At 47.4% G+C, this 19,471-nt stretch overlaps 1 protein-coding gene and 1 long non-coding RNA gene across 10 annotated transcripts in view; one reads left to right on the top strand and one right to left on the bottom strand.

Annotated features, from left to right (window-relative positions):
- Window positions 1-19,471, bottom strand: part of LOC125992383 (uncharacterized) — a 155,856-nt gene that overhangs the window by 31,327 nt on the left and 105,058 nt on the right. For 8 of the 9 annotated variants that reach the window (XR_011086221.1, XR_011086216.1, XR_011086219.1 and 5 more), the window contains one exon: window positions 18,004-18,149. The exons of the other annotated variant lie outside the window; for it this stretch is intronic. This is a non-coding gene — a long non-coding RNA (uncharacterized lncRNA). The remainder of the gene's footprint in view (window positions 1-18,003; window positions 18,150-19,471) is intronic. 9 annotated transcript variants of the gene reach the window in all.
- The window catches only part of tafa5a (TAFA chemokine like family member 5a), a 61,520-nt gene continuing 44,819 nt past the window's right edge, over window positions 2,771-19,471 (top strand). Inside the window, exon 1 of the mRNA XM_049761345.1 lies at window positions 2,771-3,469. Coding sequence (XP_049617302.1) covers window positions 3,358-3,469 — 112 coding nt within the window. The 5' untranslated portion in view covers window positions 2,771-3,357. The remainder of the gene's footprint in view (window positions 3,470-19,471) is intronic.

Here is a 19,471-nt window from a genome sequence, read left to right on the forward strand (position 1 = left end):
AAAAGTTCTTTCATCAGGTGCGAATGGAGCAACGGAACCGACAAAGCGACACGAAATCATTTCCGACGTGATTTGCGATCTCTCTGCGTTCATTTCCATTTTTTTGGGGGGGAGGTACAATCCATGCAAATGGACTACCTGCGGTGCTCAGCTGCGACGGATGCCGGAGCGAGTGGCAAACCTGCTCCTATTGACTCGCGCAGAAAAGCACACCACATCAATCAAACTTGCTCGCCGCCGTCAAAAATCCGAAGCGGGAAAAGCGACGGGAAAAGAAAGGACGCCTCCGTGTTGAAAAATCACAGCTAACCTGTCGCTATGGTGATTATCTCATATCGGATATGACTTCATATCTGGCATTGCAGGGGCTGAGAGGCAGGTGACAGGCTCTTATTGCATGTTGGCAGGCTCAAACTGAGGTAAAAGGAACAACGATGACGAGAAAAAAACACACTGATGGCAATTATTACATCGTCTGGCGAAAATGACCTTGTCACCACTTCTTGTATTGAGTCGCTCCTCTTTAATTCCTAAAATAACTTGCTTAATTGATGTGGCCCGTGGCGGTGTGCCAAACGGCGGCAAATACACGCAAAGGCACCTGTTATCCATTTGTAAACGACAGCCTCCAAAACCGGCAGGGGAGGGGGGGGGGACAGGTGGGCCGCTCTGTTCCTACCCGCTTGTTTACCTGGGATCAACATTTAGCCCTGCTGCTGGAAGAAATATTGTCCTCAGGCTCTGCCGTCATTAGTCCAATCGTGCCGCGCTAATTTCCAAAGGATGAAAATTATTTGCAAGAATCAGACGGCATCTGGAATAGCAACATGGCTTGATTTTGGAAGGTGGGTGAACGAACGAACGAACGAACTATTGCCACGTGATGATGAAAAGATTTTTTCAGGAGAAATGCAAGAAAATGACCAAAGCTAAGACAGACTGATTGAACCATGAGACTAATGCTTGCTCCTCTGCATCTTAAAGTTCTCCTGCTCGGAAGATATCCCAAAAGCTCTCGTATGTTTTCTTAATCCGCCGAAAGAAAGTCAGAGTCGCGACTGGTGCCACCATGACTTTGTTCGCTTAAATCACTCAAGAGTCGGCCATGTTCAAAGCGCTCCTTGGTGGACTAGCCGAGCAGAAGAAGAAGACGGCGGCGGCGACGCTCGTGTCTGGCCAGATGAAAGCCGAGCGACGGCGGGAAAGGTCAGGTCTGAAGCTTAGCTCCGCCGTGAGAGACGAAGCTCTGCACCGGCTTTGCTATTTGTGGCACAAAAAGTCGGACGATAGAGGAGATGGCATTTTTAAAAAGCTTCCATTTTTGTTCCCCTCGTGTGTGGTCCTCTTCACTCCACTCCCAATTTGCTTCATTAACGACATTAATTGGATACCGCCATCGATCGCATTGAGTTTGAGAAGGACGTGACATAAGAAGATGAATCACTGACAGGTTGGAATCCTCCGCAAGGATTCATAATCCGAGTCGTTTGAATCAGGTGTGTTGGAAGAGGGCAACAAAACGTTTGACAAAAAACAAGATGCAGAGTGGAGTGATTAAAACTAGAATTCAACTGGCAGAGAGACAGCTCGCAGAGTCAAATAATAAAAAAAAAGCTCCAAATCAAACAATCAGGCGGATGCACAGAACAAACTCGGGTAATCGGGCCCCGGTCCAAATCCCCGGAACAAACAGATTGGTTGGAAATGAAAAAGACAAAAAGCTCCGATAGTGACAATCTGGTAAGGGACAAAGGAAGTGACAGGTAAACAAGTCACAAGGTTCTATCAAGGCATGATGGCCGTAATAAATAGAAATGGCTGACAGGCGTCGACTTGATGAAGTTGTTCCGTTTTAACGAGAAGAGTCCACCGGAGCTGCTTTTCTCCAATGAGTCCTCGCGGAGGATTTGAAAGTAGTCAAACGGAGCAATTACACACAGATTTAGCGGATTACAAGGAAAGGCATATACTGCAATTAACCATTTTATTAGTGTGCTTTTATAGTCTGTTTTAAAAGACGCCCAATTTGGAGCTCATTACGGCGCCGAGGCTAAACGGGATAACTTGAGTATGTCCATTAATTAATCGTTCGTTTGGTGGGAATGATACCCATGTTCAACCGTTGTTCATACAAAATAGGCGGGCGCCAGACACCGGGTTGGGTTTCCAGGTGGGCGGGGTCGGCGTGCAATCGTGATTTCCATGACAAGTTTCAACATGGGGTCTCGTCATCCATTTTTTGCGAATAATCGTTAATTAATAATAATTGTTTTTATTATTTATTATATTATATATTATATTATTCATTTAATTTGATCAATTACACACTTTATTATTTAATGTTATTTAATCAAATACAATCGTTTATATTATTTATTATATATTTTGCAGTTACCATTCTATTTTTTTATATTAATTATAATCAAAATATCAAATGCATGTCTTGAAAACAGTAGGCGAGGCTGGCTCAGGTGTGCCTAATGAAATGACCAGCCCGAATCTGCCCCGTGCACCCGGAGTATACGTGCGTTGCTTTGCGGGAATATCAATCATCCATCATCGACTCCAAAAATCAAACATACGGCGTGCAATCTATCAATAAACAAATCGTCAGAGCGGTTAATATTGTGACGTAGCGGGGCTAATTACGTGACATTAAATTGATTATCTTATGCGAGCATTTCACTTTGGACATCATTGGAGGTGCGCACTTTTCGCCCTAACTCCCTCCCTCCCTCTTCCTCTCCTCTCCTCTCCTCTCTCGCTCTCTCGCTCATCTCATCTCATGCGTTCACCGTCTTCCAGCATGCACGCTGTGATCTACTTTCTGCCCGGCTCCCTCGATGCTTAATCACCGGGTTGCATAGGACCTCGCTGTTATTTTGGAGTGGTGCCTTTTTTTTTTTTTGGCGTAAGTGGGGGAGAAAAAAAAAAAAGAAAAAAAAAAATCAGCAGGCAGCACAGGTGGAAAGGATCTTTTACGACGCTGCGGTATAGATGATTGAACACTTGGAGCATCCACTCAGCGCAATCAGCCGCCGGCGCGTCCCCCTCGTCGGGAATTGAGATTCCGTGCACTTTTTGGGGGTCGACAACTAAAGGACATCATTTTTTTTCCCTGACCGGCGTGGAGGATGTAATGTTTCTTTTGTGCACCGGTAATCGGACTACCGCGGGAACAAATCAACCTTTTCCCTCCCGCCTTCTTCAGCCAGACATTTCTATTCTTAAGAGGAAATAACAACGGAGAAATGAGCTTCACAAGAGCCCCATTTGGATTGTGAGCTGTTTTTTTTTTTGTCCTCAAGTACCCCCCCCCCCCCCCCCCCTCAGTCTTTATCCTCTGCGTGCTCTTTCATGGCATCGCTGACCCGTTCGGCCAGACGCAAAGACGCCAGTCGCTGGCCGAGGATGTCATCAACTTTCTGGGCTTTTGTGCTCCTCACCGCGCTCTTGCTTCTCTACTGCGGTAAGTGCTTGGTGCGCGCTGGGTTGGCCCCGCACCCGTGTGCGCAATGACGGACGGGCGCGTGATGACCAGGGGCAACGAGACAATAAGTGTGTCCTATGATTTGTTTGCTTCTGCAATGTGCAGTGTCATGTAATTCAGCTTGTCTACTGGACACACACACATGTCCTGGGGGCTACGCTGCTGTCGCAGACTTGCTGAGGTCAGACAGTCATGTGTCAGTCATTTGGCTATCAGCACCAAACAGCGACTCCAGAGGATGCATCAAACTCCTGACCAGCAAGTTCGTTCAATCTTATTAGGCAAATGTATTCACGCACATACACACTTGGCCACACTGTGTGCCATTCTGAAGCCCACTTCTTCGGCGACTACATGTGAGTCACGCGTGAAGAAAGATCCAGATGGCACGCGGCGCTCCAGCCCACTGGCTTGTGGAAAGGAGGGAGGGGGTGGAAAAAAAAAGTATACCATTAGGCCCTCAGCTAATGATGAATTATAATCATCCTGTCTTGAAGCACATTAGGTATTCATTAGCTCCGTTGTCCTTTCATTTTCATGAAAGCAAGTTCAATTGGCTACCTGGAGATATGAGAGACTGGGTGCTGAATTCATAAGTGCTCGGATTATTATTTTTTTTTTTCCAAACATGATAAAGACCTACAACCATAAGTTGGGAGCATGTGGGTAGTTCTCCAGAAGCGTGGTCCAATCGGACGAGTCATTATTTTCCTTCCTTTACAATCGATCGCGGGATTTTACAATATTGCAAAATATTCTTGGGCTCCCATGTGACAGTTCTGGACCACACTTCCGGAGAACCACCCATATCTGCCATCTTGGTCGTCATGGAAACGATTCAAACTGTTCCATGAGGTACAGTTGGACTACAATGACGCTAAAAAGATTTCTTGAGACGGACTTGAATAGCTTGAAGCCATCCTGGCAAATATGCAAAACGTATTTCATACACTTGAAGCCTAGGGGGCACTGCACCCTCTCCTGAAGCAGCCACGAGTGCCTCCATTTTTTTTCTCCTTGAAAGATAAGCAGAAGATTGAGTTTGCTTTGTAATCACACCGATGCCGGCTCAATCAATGGAGAGGCCGGGTTTCGAAAAGACTGAGGGTCTGCTTTGAAGCGGGAACCTTTTTTTTTTTTTTCTCCTACGACGTCTACGGCCGTGTCGATTGATCCCCTGCTTTGGGTCAATCAATGGCGACGCTTGGTTGTTGCAGTCAGCAGGTCTTGGCCCCTCCCCCTTGTGCTTTCATAACATCTTCAGCTCGTACTATTATTTGCTGACCTCAAGCAACGGGGAAGGGAAACTTTTGTTTATTTCTTGCTGAAATGAAACTGATATTCCTGACTTTTTTTTTTCTTGAGCTCCCAAGTGTCCGCGTTTCATCTTCTCTTGGCTTGTTCTTCTTACTTTGGCTCCCAATCAATTCAAGTGGAGCTTCTGAAGACACTTTTCTTTTTATTTTTACTTGAACTTTCTTCTCGTGCCTTTATATTTTTTTTTCTGACCTTCCTCAATTTCCTCCTCTACAGACTTGCGCCATTTTCCCCATTGCACTCATTTCCTTTTTTGAGGCACTTCCAGCTCGGAAGGTCTGAGCTGACGACGGCATGCTATTGACTGAGGTCTCTGCTCGCTCAGCATTTCCCTTTCACCATCAGCCTTGATTTATTTTTATTTTTTTGCAGTTGGTAGATGTGCCAAGTCAGTGGCATTGTTCAGAGCGTTGATGTTTGTAAAATTTTCACGATTGTAAATGCCGGTGTATGGTTTGGAGGCTTTTTATAACGGCTCATCGGAGGTTTGGATTTTTTTGAAAGGCAAGGTAGGCGGATCAAATGCTTTTGTGGGTCATAAAGCTTCCACGCAGCAAGTTGCCCACGCTGCGCTGAGAACAAATTGAATGGTTGCACAAAGAAAATCATTTTAAGTCATCTAAAATAAGAAACATAATGTTGCCGTTGCGACGGAGGGCCAAAGCGGCAGCTAGCGGGAGCTCTTTCATACCAGCTCGCATTCGTACGGTGCCCGTCACCTCGAATCAACATCCGACTTCTCACGTCCCCACTCTGGCCCTCCAGAGACAAAAAAAAAAAAAAAAAGACGGAGGAACTTGATGTCCTTTGATTGGGAAGAGGAAAAACGTGCGAGCCGCTGGAGGAAAATGAGGGCGTTTAAAGGGGGATGATCCGCAGGAAAGAGGATAGAAAAGAGGCCCGGCGAAGAATAAGAAAGGCGAAACCCTGCTGAGAAGGAAGACGAGGGCATGGTGAGAAGGGAGCAGGGAGCAAAGCCAGAAAGAAGAGATTCAGTCAGCGAGAGACGAGAGCGAAACACTGGCAAGATAAATGGCAGCTGCTCAACAATTTAACTGCTCGAGCTGTAAGAGGCTGTTTGAAACTCTAATCACACAAGAATGCTTCACTAGCCGCTGATTACATTCTTAAAAAAAAAAAAAAAAAAAAGACAATCTGCCTCTAGCTCCCTCCTCTGGAACCTCTCGGCTGTACATTTTTTTTTTCCCCGTGTATCGCTCTTTATTCATGAGCCTGTCGTCCGCTCGGGCTGGGCGAGCTAATCAGTATGCTAATCTTAGCTGTCGGGTTAGCCGCAGTTTAGCATGCTTTAGGATGCGCTTCCTGGCGCTCGGAAACCCGCGGCGACTGCTGATGCATCGAGCTCCTTATAAATCGGTCTTGTGTGCCACGTTGTGACCGCGGGACACGTTAGCGTACCTAATGAAGTGTCCCGTGAGCGTGCATGCCTTGGTGATCCAGATTTACTAAGATTAGCTCCATAAATGCATAGTTATGTTGCGTATAATATTCTACGCCTACTTCCCGTTTGCTTTGCTATTAAAACGCCGAACTGCTCCACGGCGAAGCATATACATCCACCTCCGAGTATTGGCTTCCAGACAAAACACTAGCTTTTTGTCTGCGATGTCTGAGAAGCTTCCGCCGGGGCTGATTCACCAGTCGGCGAGGGAAAAGGAAAAAAAAAAAAAAAACGGGACTGGGCTGACCTCACTTGTAGGTGAACACGTGCACATATTTGAATATGTTATCCTATTTCCAGCGTAGCCCGGAGCCGTCTCCTCTGCAGGGAGGGAGGCTGAGAGAAGAGCCGCTGTCAGGGAGTAGCAGAGCGGCCCCGCCGATGGCCCGGGGAGGTAAATTCATAAAGAAGTCAACTTGTTATGTCTTCTCGCTGCGAGAAAGGGAAACGCCACATTATGGAACCCCGGGAAATTGGGCCAGAGCGCGTATACATATTTGAAGAGCTTTTTAGACGGCGCTGTTGCAAAATTTAAAGCGTGATGAGGCGGAGGGTCGTATTTGTCGTTATCGCATAATGAAGCATTGCACATACGGAAGGCCTCGACTTTTGTAAATCAAGTAAGACGTATGACTATTTTGCAACTTGGAATATGAAATATTAAGCAGGCTTGGGATCTCTATCTGCGTGCTGAGATGAAATGGGCCTGAACACGAGCGTTCCAACCGGGAGGTTTGCAGTGATCCTCGGGCCCGGCGTCTGGCGAGGCGCCGGCCCATCCGTCATCCCATCAGCTTTAAAATGTGCCGAGGTCAGCACGCTATGAGGCAATTACATCGCACCAGGACACGCTCATTTATGGCTGACGCCAACAGCTTGCGCCGTTCGGGGAACGTCCTCGGCGCTAAGAACCAGTTGAATTCGAAAGCAACCTTTTCAATAATGGACGCCGGTTAAAGTTTGACGAGGAGCATCTAATCTGCAGGGTTTTTTTTGCAATGGTTTATTTTCCATTGGGTCAAATCACATCTTTAGTAGAGTTTTAAAACGTGCCCTTCCAAATTCGGTCATGTTCAAAAACCTCCTCACCTCACACTTGTCTCTCGTAAAACATGCCCGTGCATTCGTTAGCAAACTGCCGCCGCCGCTAATAGCATGCAAATATGCTCTGACATTTACTTTACCAAAGCAAAAAAGTGTTTTTCAAGTCTGGCTACACGAGCGACTACGTGTTTAATTGCAGTCTAAATGTTGGTCGGTCCCGTTAGGAATTAATATGCTGTTGGTGTGACTCTTTAAAAAATGCCACAGACTCGTTTTAATGGAAAACAACATGCAAATGCGACAATCGTTCAGGATCAATGACACATGACGATTTTGATGACTACGGGAAATGGCAACATAATTCAGAAAGCTTTGTCAACTTACTTTCTACCTTAAAACTAGTCCGTTAAGTTGAGCTAGGCTTAATTGGGTCAGAATTTAGACAGAAGTCTGGCTCTGTGCTTCCCTCTCAAGAGGATTCAGGAATGCACATTTGTGCATGTTTTGCCTTGGGCCAGTAAGTCCATCCAGAGAGCGATGCTAAAGCTAAGCACCCCCCCCCCCCTCTCCTTACCCACTGTCACCTCCTCCCACCTCCTTTCCTTTATTACTACAAAAAGCAATTGCTTGGAAGAAAATGCCAGAATGGTGCTTTGAATTCCTGGAGGGGCCCATCACAGAGACACGGCCCACGGAGCTGAGACAGCTAGCATCTGGAGCAAAGACACGGCGGCGTGTGCGGGGCGGCGCAGGGAGAGGGGGGGGGGGGGGGGGGGGGGGGGTGTTGAGCGAATGAGGGAAGGAGAAGACAACGGGATGAGCAGTCAGAGAGCGACAGAGAGCTCGTGGAGGCGGCGAAATGGCGAGCGCGAGACAGACGGAGCCAGAGGTCGACAAGGGAGCCGTAGAAAGTCGGGGGGGGGCGGCAGGTGAACCCGCATGACAACAGACAGACAGACGACAACACCGAGATGCTCGGGTAATTGACAGCCGGTCGGGGAATAAAGTCAACTAACGCCAGGAAGCAGTCTGCCGACGGAGCAGCCCGGAGGCTCTCTGAAGCGCAAACAAATATTACATTAGAAGAGACAGAAGCCATTTGTCACAATGGGCGGCCTGAGAGGTAGTTAAGGTGGCGCAGCTAAGCTTGATCTACACTACGCCGCCGACGCCGTGACAATTGTGCTGAAGTCAACTCCGTTCAATCAATTAGCCCTCTCGAGACCCCAAACTTTCACCACTCTCAAACTTATTATTAGACCTCCAAGGCGTTCTTCGGTCTTACTCCAGGCGGCCGCCCCCTCCCCTCCCTGACCGCACACCTCAGCATCCGTGCTGACAACCACAATTCAATGTTAATGCGTCCGCGAGCCAAATCCGCAGGACGTTTACGGCCTCGGTGACAGCTGCACTCTCGTTGCCCCCCGCGTGTCATCAAGTACGAAGTCGGTTTAAGGAGTAGCGGGAGAGTCGGGGCGCCCGTGGGTCGGCCGGTCAGACGCTTGGCTCGGCGCCACGCGCCGCATTACCTCGACCGCTTTTACAATTTGATAAGCCGTGCGTCGACTCGTCGCCATTGTGTCACCTCTGAATGAGTCGGTGATGAGATCACGCGAGGGGCTGATTTTAAGGTGACTCAGAACACCCGAGTTCGCCAGAAAAAAAGCAATCTCTTCATGAATTGCATCTTAATACTAAGAAATGCTCATTAGTGCCTCGCCGCATTTCATAGCGACTCCGAAATGCGCTCCCGGAGGCGATCATCAGTCCAGAGACGACGTTACCCGCCTCGGATTGGATTCTCTTGAAGTGATCACCAAGCTCTATTTTTGTGACTGTTTTTCTTTTAAGAACACACACCATGCTGCAGCAGGACTGTGATTTCCAGCTTTCGGCACTAATTGCCAGGAGTTTCGGAACCTTTGAACCAACTTGGCTTGACCTGCGATTAGCCAGTTGTGACTCTGTTTGAACCGACCAAAGGAGGGTTTTACCAGTACTTTGTCAAGAAAAATAAAAAGCTTGTTAGTGGTTTTGTTTCTCCTCTGGCTTTCACTCTCCGGATGTGTGAATGATATGGAAATTGCAACCCGCCTGCCCTCATTTATCTCTAGCGCCGCCGACGCTGCTCCAACAGCCGTATTGGGATGCGGAAACAATGAACTGATTTGCGGCCGCTGCTGTATACGGTTAAAGATTTGATTTGAGACCCCGCCTGGCTCGAAAGAAGTTGATCTGCTCCCAATGTGATCTTGCACTTGTTCTATTTAAGTTTCTTTGAACAGTGCGGGTGGTGAGCGACACCCACATGGACTTTCCTGCAGGGCTTTTTTGTGTGTGTGTGCGATCAGGGAACGTATATAATCGCCGAGCTGATTCCTCATGCCAGCAGCTGACTCCTGCTGCCATACATGCTGTATAGTATCCGCCGACGCCATATGTCCAAGAAAGCTATTAGCGGTTAGCTCGCGTTGGCTAGTCTTGGTTTATAATATAAAAGCCGCCCAACTCTGTGATATCAAATTAGCTGGATGTCATTATTTATTCTACAAAATTGGAGATTGACATCCACACGAACGAGCCCATTCACTGACACGCAGACTCTCCACGCTTCACTTTTTTTTTCTGCCACAGGTGACTATGAAAATCATATGTCATATTATGTCATAAGAAATCACATCCGATATTGTTTTCCAGAAAGAATAATCCGGCCTCCTCACCGCGCTGAAACATGGCTCGGTTCACGCACTACATCCTGGAGGAGATTTATTTCATATTTCCATCATGCTCTCTCGCTATCTCAGCCTGGCTCGCTCGCTCGTCTCTTTTGTACACAATATCTCCTGTCTAGCCTCTGCTCACGCTCCTTCCCTCCCGAGGCTTTGGCACTGATAAACCCTCCCGTTGTTACGATGACGGCGGAACATGTGAGCTACGCCTGCTTCTCAAGGCTTGAGGAGCTCATTACGACGTCTCAGCGGGGACCCAATTGGCAACATCGTGTGTGTGTGTGTGTGTGACCTTCTCTCAAATTGCTTCCATTGTGAATTGGACTGTTTGATATCAGCCTCCGTTGCTGTGTGTCACTCATAAATCTGGCGACACACACACACACAGATTATTTGGACATCGATCTTTTGCTACAACTTGTGTTGTACAGTTAACGGTCAATGGCGTCAGATTGATCGCTCAGTTTTATCCGTATGCTAAACTAGCCCATTAAGCGGATGACATCACCGACTTGAATTAAACAGCCACTCTTAAGACGTCAGTGTTTTTCTTTTTATGCTTTTAATGTCACTTCAGGCCTGAGTAACTTCCTCCAGGACCTCTTCCAGTGACAAAGTTCATCTTTTCCCCTTAAACGAGCATAATTTGTGCTCGTGTTAACAGCGGAGCCTCCGCGGAAAGCCTCGACCTTTGCGTGAGGGCGGCCGACAGCTTGCCTCCCTCGCAGGTCACTCGGCGACACTTAGCGCTCTCGATGCTAAGACGCCGTCGCGGACCCTGGCGGGCATGTCAAATTTAGCCGCGATTCAAGCAGCAGCCTTTAAAATAAGACGGAGATTTTGTTTTTTTTTTCATCGCACAAACCATGGGATGATTCAGGCAGAATTGATTGCTCACTCTATTTTCTCCTCCCCCTGAAGCTTCTTTACTGAATAGAAGCTGTAAAAAGGAGAGCGAAGGAAAAAAAAAAAATAATAGAGTGACGTTGGGTGTCAAACTTGTTTACAAATCAGAAAAACCGGTCCGAAAAAAACACAATTTGTCTCCGCGGGCCACTAAAATGATGCGGCGGGCCTTATCTGGCCCCCGGGCCTTGAGTTTGAGGTCTCTCCGTCGTATGGACGCTACGTTAAGTCAAGAGTTGTCTTCGTTTACAACAATCCCCGTTTCCGAGCAATTAACGCCACTTTAGCGGAAGCTTTTTATGACGACGACACCTAAACACAACATTAAACCGCATCCTCGCCTTCGAGATTATACAAAACCCCGGCAGCGTTTAACGGTTGTGTAATAAAAGTACTAAAAAAAAATAGATATATATAGTAAGTAAAGTCGAGTCTTAGAATTAGCTGTAGCAAAGTGCACTCGCGCTACGGCGGCTTACGATGATTGACGGCGACCGCCGAGCCGTTGCACGGTCAGGTGGTTCGCCTCTTGTAAGCGTGAGCGAGACGCGTTCCGCCGCTCTGTCGCGCCATTCGGGAACTCTGCTCCCTTCGCCCTCACTGTACTAAATAAACACACATAAGTGGCTCCCTCGGGGGGAACCTCGTAGGCGGTTGGTGTCGGGGGTCTTTCCGGAGTCACTCGGAAAGAAAAAGTCCTCCGGAGTGAACTCGGTGGGAGTTAGTTTTGTTAACGGAATCAAAACAAAAGCTAATAGGACTCCAGCTCCTCGGTTGGCTAGGGAATAAACAGCAGGAGTGCGTTCGAAACATTTTCGGTCCAGGCTATGAGGGAAGTGCTAGCAAAACAACTTTGTAACCTGCTGAGTACGCAGGTTAGCTTCCAAACAAAACACATTTGCGGAGAACTAGATGGGAGGTATATCCAAAATCATCTCGTCCCTTTATCCCTTTAGCCGAGCGGAGCTTTGCATTCCGCGGCCGCTGAGAGGATCGGCTCGGTGGAATCGCTTTCCGCGGCGAGTGCTGTTTGGGTTTTTAAAAAAGCGTGATTGCACTTGTGAGCCTCTCTCGCTAAAAGGATACGCAAAGTGAGAGCGGGATCAGGTGGAGCTCATTGGACACTCGGGAGACTGGCGGCGGGCTTTGCGAGGCGTGGGTTATCGGAATAGCCGAGCCCCTTTCATCGTGTCCATCAATCAAAAAGGAGTGATTTATCCGTTTGGGCACGTCAGCTTGAAAGTGGCTTTCAATCTGACGGGACCAAACCCCAACTTTGACCATAAAACAACCGGGATGTACTTTTATGGGTAAGCGGGTCGGGCCTCCGCGCCAAATCGATTCATCTTCTAACACGTTCATACATCAACGCCGTGTCCTGACCGGGTCCAGTCCTAAAAAGTTATTAGACGAGTCTTAATCAAAATCAAACATAAAAGTGACAGCCAGCGAGTGGGGAAGGTGATAGAATAAAAATGTGATGTGATTATTGCGCTAAGTTTATTAAAGGCCCGGTGACACCGTGTTGTAAACTACGAGCGGGCGGTTGATTTATGAGCGAGTGAAATATGAAGTTGGATTTAAAAGTCTTGGGCGCGGAGATAATCGTGAAGACTCGCGTAGGTTGGATTCCGATATCGATCGGATTCCGTCGTGAGTGACGTGTTAGCGTAGCGCGGCCAGAGAAAAAGAATGAGGTCGCCGGGGTTACGCGTATATTTCTGCTCCCCTGCACTTTTTGGATTTGAAGGACGCACTTGAGTGATTCCGGGGTGGGGGTAGCAGGACCCCTTTTGCAATCATAGAAATGTGATGGATTTCATCACTGAGGCAGAAGGACTCTGCTCTCTGGAGGTCTTAGCGAAGGTGGGATCATTGCGAGGTGTGTTGGCCTACTCTCAACGGCGATGAAGTCGCCGCAATTTTGGGGTGAGGGTTGGGGGGGGCAGTGAAGCTTTATCTCAATGACCTCAGAGATGCACACTGCTACCAGGCTTAAAAAGTATGACTGAAGTTAACGTGAAATACCTTAATACATAAGTATATCGACTTCGACTCGGGCAATTTGGCTCTCTGGCTCGTGTGGTTTGATTGGCAGCTACTTCTGAACTATTTAGTTCCTCCACTTGTGGCTTTTGGAGTCCCTCCGTGGAGCTTACAGTCGTTCTGACAGCGACCTCGGAGAGCTTGGTCTATTTGCTTGAACGGCGGCTTGATATGCGAAAGACTCGCTCCCCGGGGAGGATGTCATGTAACGGGTTAAATAAGTGATGTACCGCGTTTATTTTATTTTGGAATAACCGGGGCAGACTAGGGGGAGACGTTTGCGTGGTTGGATCCATTTTTTCACGACGTCCCGTTAAATGACATGGCTTGTTTTGACATATTTCCCCTGAACCGATTACATAAAAAGATATTTTTTTTGTTTTCCGCTTTTGTGATGGATGCCGCTCGAGAGGATCCTGAAGCTCAGACGCTTGCCAGAACCAGTTTATTGTAAAATATAAGAGAGGGAAGGGGGGTGGGGGATGGAGATTGTCAAGCACATTAACGTCACATCAACGTCGTTAAAATCCTCTTGAAAGTCCCTAAGCGGCACCGATCAATCTTCTTTGTGATCGGCTTGATGAGAGTGAAAGTCTAGCCCAAAAGTTTCTTCCCTTTGAGCGACCGTCACGTCATTCGTGTTACTTTTTTTGACTGGAGCATCATTTCCCGTAGAGGGAATACGATGGCGTGGCGGTGCGGACTTAAAAACTGCACGGGCGCCGGCGGTCCGAACAAACGCCGGGTCGCCAGACACGTAAACAGGATCGCCGTGAGCTCCGAGGCTCTCAGCCCCTCCCCGGGAGAAACACACACTGGATACATATTTGCTCCCATGCGCTTTTCTAGGGTTGACTTTATCAGCCCCAAAATATCTGATGGATTCCCCCGGCTAACACGAGTAGCGACGCGCCAAACATGTTTTTTGCATCTTTACAGGAAAAGCCGATAAAGAGCGAGCTGGAAGCTCCCAGGGTGCACCTGGCTCTGTGATGATAAAGGGGCAGGTCAAGGCTCACAACAGGGTGTCCGGGTTTGGGCCAGGAGAAGAAGGATGAGCTCCAGGGAGATTTTCTTTTTTAGAAACTACTTCTTAGGCATCATCATTCCCCAACTAAGTTGCCATTTTGAGACTTTTTGCTTTGCAGGCCTTTATCCCGGTCCGAGAGATTTAGTTTGATAGCTACCAAAATGCAGCCGCATGAACGAGACAGATGGGCGACACTAAAGCGGGAGAAAAATAAATTTGTTCAGTTTGACGACTCCGCACGGGCCGAGCATCTTCTGAACGTTCCTGTTTCTCACGTTTTGTAGTCAAGTCGCTTCCTGTGGCGTTTATGACGCGAGGTTATTTTACATGCTCATTTGGACTAGGCCGTATGCTAATTGATTAGCTCTAATCTGTCCAAATATGGCGATGCGTTTTTTTCCCCAAGGCGGCACGGATTATGTCACGCCGCCGGCGCTTCGCCGAGGTTATTAGGACGGCGCGCTTGCGCTAAATGCGCCGCGTTACTCATCCGCACGCCCTCGCGACTGATGTTTGCGGTATGGACAGCGAGACGGATGACACGACGAACGGGAGGAGCGATTTCAAACGGGCTGGGAAGAAGACATAAATAAAGAGGCTGGGTGAAACAATGGAAAAGTGCAAGAGAGTTAAATGGAAAGTTAAAAGCAAAGAGGGTTGTGACACGGGCTAGAAATCAAGGGAGAATCAATGAGCAGGCAGAGGCTAGCAAAAGCTTTCAACCGGCTGCCAATCTTTGACTTCAGGGACTTCATCAAAATTGCCGCCCGCCCCTTTTTGAATGTGGGCCGCCGCGCCGGGCAGAGGTTTGACGTCGCAGCTGCTAATGTTGCGGGTGGTGGTGGGGGGTCGTATTGATTTCCTGGTGGCAGGCCTCCTTGTTTACAGACGGGAATATGGCGGGTTCAAACTGTGACGGGTGAAGTCTCTGATCAGAGCGACGGCAGAAAATGGAGTGGAGGACAAAAGGGGCTGGATTATGATTGGCTGTTTAAAAAAAAAAAAAAAAACAAGCCCTGTAGAATAAAATAAAATCGGCTTGGTCCCTTTTCGACCCATTGGGTTAGCTATTCCACCCTATTTGGGTTACTTGAAACCCAGCAGCATATTTAAGAGGAAAAAAAAAAACATAGCCGGTGAATATATGTATAGTATTTTGATGCATTACTTATTTGGAGCTGTTGAAAAAGCTGTGAAAACCGCTTAACACACAAACATGACACGACGCAGTATGCGCAGCAACATGAAGCTCTACAACAAGCTGTCCATGCCGTGCGGACGCGTTCATCTCGACGCGTGCCAATCGGGCAGTCTGGGCCTCACGCAGTCCACAACTCGGATGGACGCCGGCAGCTTGCGACTTCCGCCTGCTCATGTGACACGAGGTGGTTCAGGATACAAGGGGCTGGGGGAGGGGGGGGGATATAAGGGGAGGGGCAATGGTGGTCAGTCACAAGCAGGGAAGGGTGGATTGGATTGAGACGGCTGCCAGACACCCGACTCGGCTGCACAGATGGAACCTCCGCCTCCTTCTTTTGCTCCTGGCCAACTAGTCCTCAAAGTGTTTCTTGCACTTTCTAAGGCCTAATGACATTTATTATAAGGGTGGCTGTTTCTTGTTACCCATGAGCATCTTTTTAGGTCCATTTAGCGTGTCTGTATAGAAAATGCTGAGACGTGAGGCTTCCGGAAGGATGGCAATGTGTGGGTAATGAGGGTGTAATGCAAATGGCCTTCTTTAAGAGAAAAGACGGGCTTCGGCGCATTTTCTAGTTTTTTTTTTTGCGCTTACTGCGCTCAAATCAGTCAATAAATACAGCTAACGCGGTAAAAAAAGAAAGCGGGCGGAAAATTGGCGCTGGATAAATATGCAAATGCGCCGTGAAACATCGTCCGTGCCCTCTAAGCATTTTGGGAGGGCTACTTGATATGCACACACGAGAGCGATGCGAGCCTCGTTTGATGGCCTTGCTCTTAAGGAAGCTTTTTTTTTATGACGCCGCTTCTTTTTGGCTTCTTTTCAATAACTTGCAAACACACCAAATAAACAAGAAGCACTTGCCAGCCAGAAACCCGTAAAACTAATCTCACATTTTTTTTGGATGCCTGGAGATTGTATGATGGCCCTAAAGAGAGCCCGAGAAAGAGATCACATTTTTTCAGATAAGGCCATTGTTGATGTTTTTCGGCATAAAAGTAGGAAGATGGTGCCCTCGCATCTCTATCGCTGAGGATCATGGAGTCTAAAGCCATATTTTCACTGTATCAAGAGACAAAGCCTGCGTGGAATTAATCTTTATCCCCTCGTATTTGGGGGGGATTTCAGAGGCAGTGCAACACCTGGAGAGGCTCGAAAATACACCGCGCTTCATTCTCGCCACCTCTAATGTAAATCCATCGAGATGCAAGTGACCTGAAGATACGGCCAAAGAATTCAAATAAAGATTCGAGGTAGCGCTAGCAGTGAAACGATTCCTCAAAAAGAATTCTCAAGCTGTTTATTGCCAAGTCTATTTAGCTTCATGCTAACAAACCCGTCCAAGCTAGCTTGCTAGCTAATCTGTTTAAAGGAAACTCAGCTCCAGACAATGATTTAATATCTCGCTCAGGCCAAGGCCGTCCAGCGAGACTGACTAAAGACAACTCCATCTGTTCTGTCTCCTAAACCTTCATGTATAAAGATAAACCGCAGACAGCTTGGGCCGTCAAGTGTAAGCAGAACACAACACAACTTTTATTAGGTTTCACGTCGCAATTGAATCGTGAGGCCCGGGCTGGCAGTAACCCCTCCCGAACGATTCCTCTAGCGAAGGCCGCACGTCTCGAGTGAAGAAGTACAAGTGAGCAAAGGGCTGCTGCGAGGATCCAATAATGTGTCCATCAGCAGCCTGTGGTGACAGTGTTAGTGTTTGACGGGCTGCTAGAGCATTAAAAGAGCGAGCGAGCGAGGGAAAGAGAGAGAGAAAATCCTCTCGCCCTTCATGTCACTCCAAGCACTTTCCTCGCCGTCTTGCCGGAGTCCTGCGAGACAATAAATTTGCCTTCCCGCACGTGACCTCCATGCCTTCGACTTTCTCTTTACCCTCCCGCTGTCTCTTCCAGGCCAACGTGCCCTCCATCTAATGATCACATTTCTTTACGGCTTTCTCCGTGAATACAAGCGTGGCGGGGTGACTCAAGGTTGTCGCAACCTCGAGGAAACTGCCCTTTTCTTTTCATTGCCGTCTACCTTTTTGCCTTGACTAAGAAGTTGCTAACCGGTTATAAACGGACGTGGGCTTTTCCCATCTCCGTCAAGATACCAAACTTTGGTCATCTTTCAATACAAGGAATACAAATGTAAACAAAAAGGGGAAAAAACTGCAATTCGGCATTTATCGTCATTCTCCAATCAGGAAGAACTTGGTGGAAGAATGGTTCAAATCAATACCGAGGTTTTTTTTTTCCCTCGCCCACATTTTCTCTTTGTCTCCCGCACGAGTCGAGATGCAAATGATTGTTTTTTAATGCTTTGGTTGTGGCAAAGGCTCATGTTATTGCTTCTATCAGCGTGTCACCTTTCTTCCTTCATTTCCATACGCATTTTCCCGCCTCGTATGCAAAAAGTCTCGGGCTCGCCCAGACAAGCCGACGGTGGTTTTCTTTGCCGTCCTATCGTGGATGGATGGACGGATGGACGGATGAGGGGGGGTTTGATTCCGAGCAGGCCAGAAAGTGCGATCCATTTAATTTTGTCAGCGTATTGATTTTTAATTTCCGCCTAACAGATTTAATTTGACACCCTCGTTGCATAAAATGATCAATAGTGATGAGTCAGGTGTCTTTCGGGTTCACTCGCATGGAACGCATGAGAGTCTTCAAGGTCACAACTATGATGGAGTGCTATGAGTGTTATTTTACAAATATATATAGTTTTTTTTTTTCCTACAAAAGTTTTTCGTGTTGGTGCAATTTAGGTACATTCTGATTCATCACTTACTTGTTTCGGCATTTCAGTGCAGCGTGTCCATTAAGCTCCTTCCGGGAATTACTTGTGTCTTTTGATTAGATAGATTTGCACAATCTTCTTAGGGCAAAGTGCTTGTTGGCAAATGGCGCTCACTTGTCTCCATACGTCACCGACGTCTGTGGGCGGAGTGAAATAAAAAGTTAGAGACGCAATCGAGCGCACTTTTGTGGCGACGTAGCACTTTGTCGCTAACCAATCACGGCAGATGAGGCGTCGGCCATTTCATTTCCTGTAATGAGACTTAATAAAATGTCCGCCGTGTTTGCCCATGTGTGTTTACAGACGATAAATAATTCACCACGGGAAGAAGTTTGTTTTTCGAGTCGGCGTGAGTGACATTGATTCCAATTAAACAATACGGCGTGACATTGCGGGCAAGTTTACAAATTAATAAGGCGCATATTTAATATCGGGAGTGGGATGAAGGAGCTGACGCAAGTTTTAAAACGCCGTCGCCGCTAACGTTTATTTTCGCAAAGGCCGCAGCGTGTGGTCTGTGGCAAAGCGTTGGATTTATAAATGGAAGTGATGAGACATTTTCTGTGAATTTATCTCGTGGCGAGGGAGATTAAAAGCTCGGCTAAGCAACACGCGGAGATGTGAGATATGAAGAGGAGCGACTTGAATGGCTCGCACGTCGGTCATTAGCGCTTCGAGGGGATTAGAAAGTTGTCAGGAACGCTTTAGGGACTTCCGACAACGTACGTAGTGGATTTCATCTTGTCAATCAACTGAGACGTTTGACGTGAGAACTGGAATTATTCCTCACCGCTGATCTACACGCAGGCATATATTCTTTATCCTCTGCGTGTGTTCCCATTCTATGCCAATGGCTCGATTTTTTTTTTGTGGGTTTTCCTTTGAGGAAAAAAAACGTAGCCATCAAATATTGCGAGAGCAAATCTAATCAATGCGCCTTTCGCATGCAAAGGAGTTTACAACTATATATCGGCTTTAAAATCTTTATGTTGTCGTAAAAGAAGTCAAGTTATGGACTCCCGGATGCTGACCGCATATTTTTTATTTTTTTTTTCCCCTCCGCTCGGCAAAGTTCCCAAACATATTGCAGCAAAGCCGTTGTTGATTTCAAACAACGTTATGCGTGCGGTCTCCCGGGAGAGTCTCTGGGCTTTCTTTTTCACTAAATCAAATTATAAAATATTCATTCGACGCCATTTGGAAATGTGTTTATTCAGAGTTCACAAATGTTCCTCGTCAAACGTGTTTGCGACGCGTCTGCCGCCTCAACTTTTTAGCTCTGATTAAATTTGCGTCGTACACCTCGGTGGACATTTGCCTTGCGTTTTGGCTTTTCCCTCTGATTAAGCCCTCTCGCAGATTTATCGGCTAAGGGAAATAATGGGAAACACAGCGAATGTCGAGGTTTGAGGCCATTACTCATGGCTTTTATTGGCGAGGGCTCGTCCTGGCGCTCGGC

The sequence above is a fragment of the Syngnathus scovelli genome, chromosome 22, assembly GCF_024217435.2.
Source record: "Syngnathus scovelli strain Florida chromosome 22, RoL_Ssco_1.2, whole genome shotgun sequence".
In the NCBI taxonomy this organism is placed as follows: Eukaryota; Metazoa; Chordata; class Actinopteri; order Syngnathiformes; family Syngnathidae; genus Syngnathus; species Syngnathus scovelli.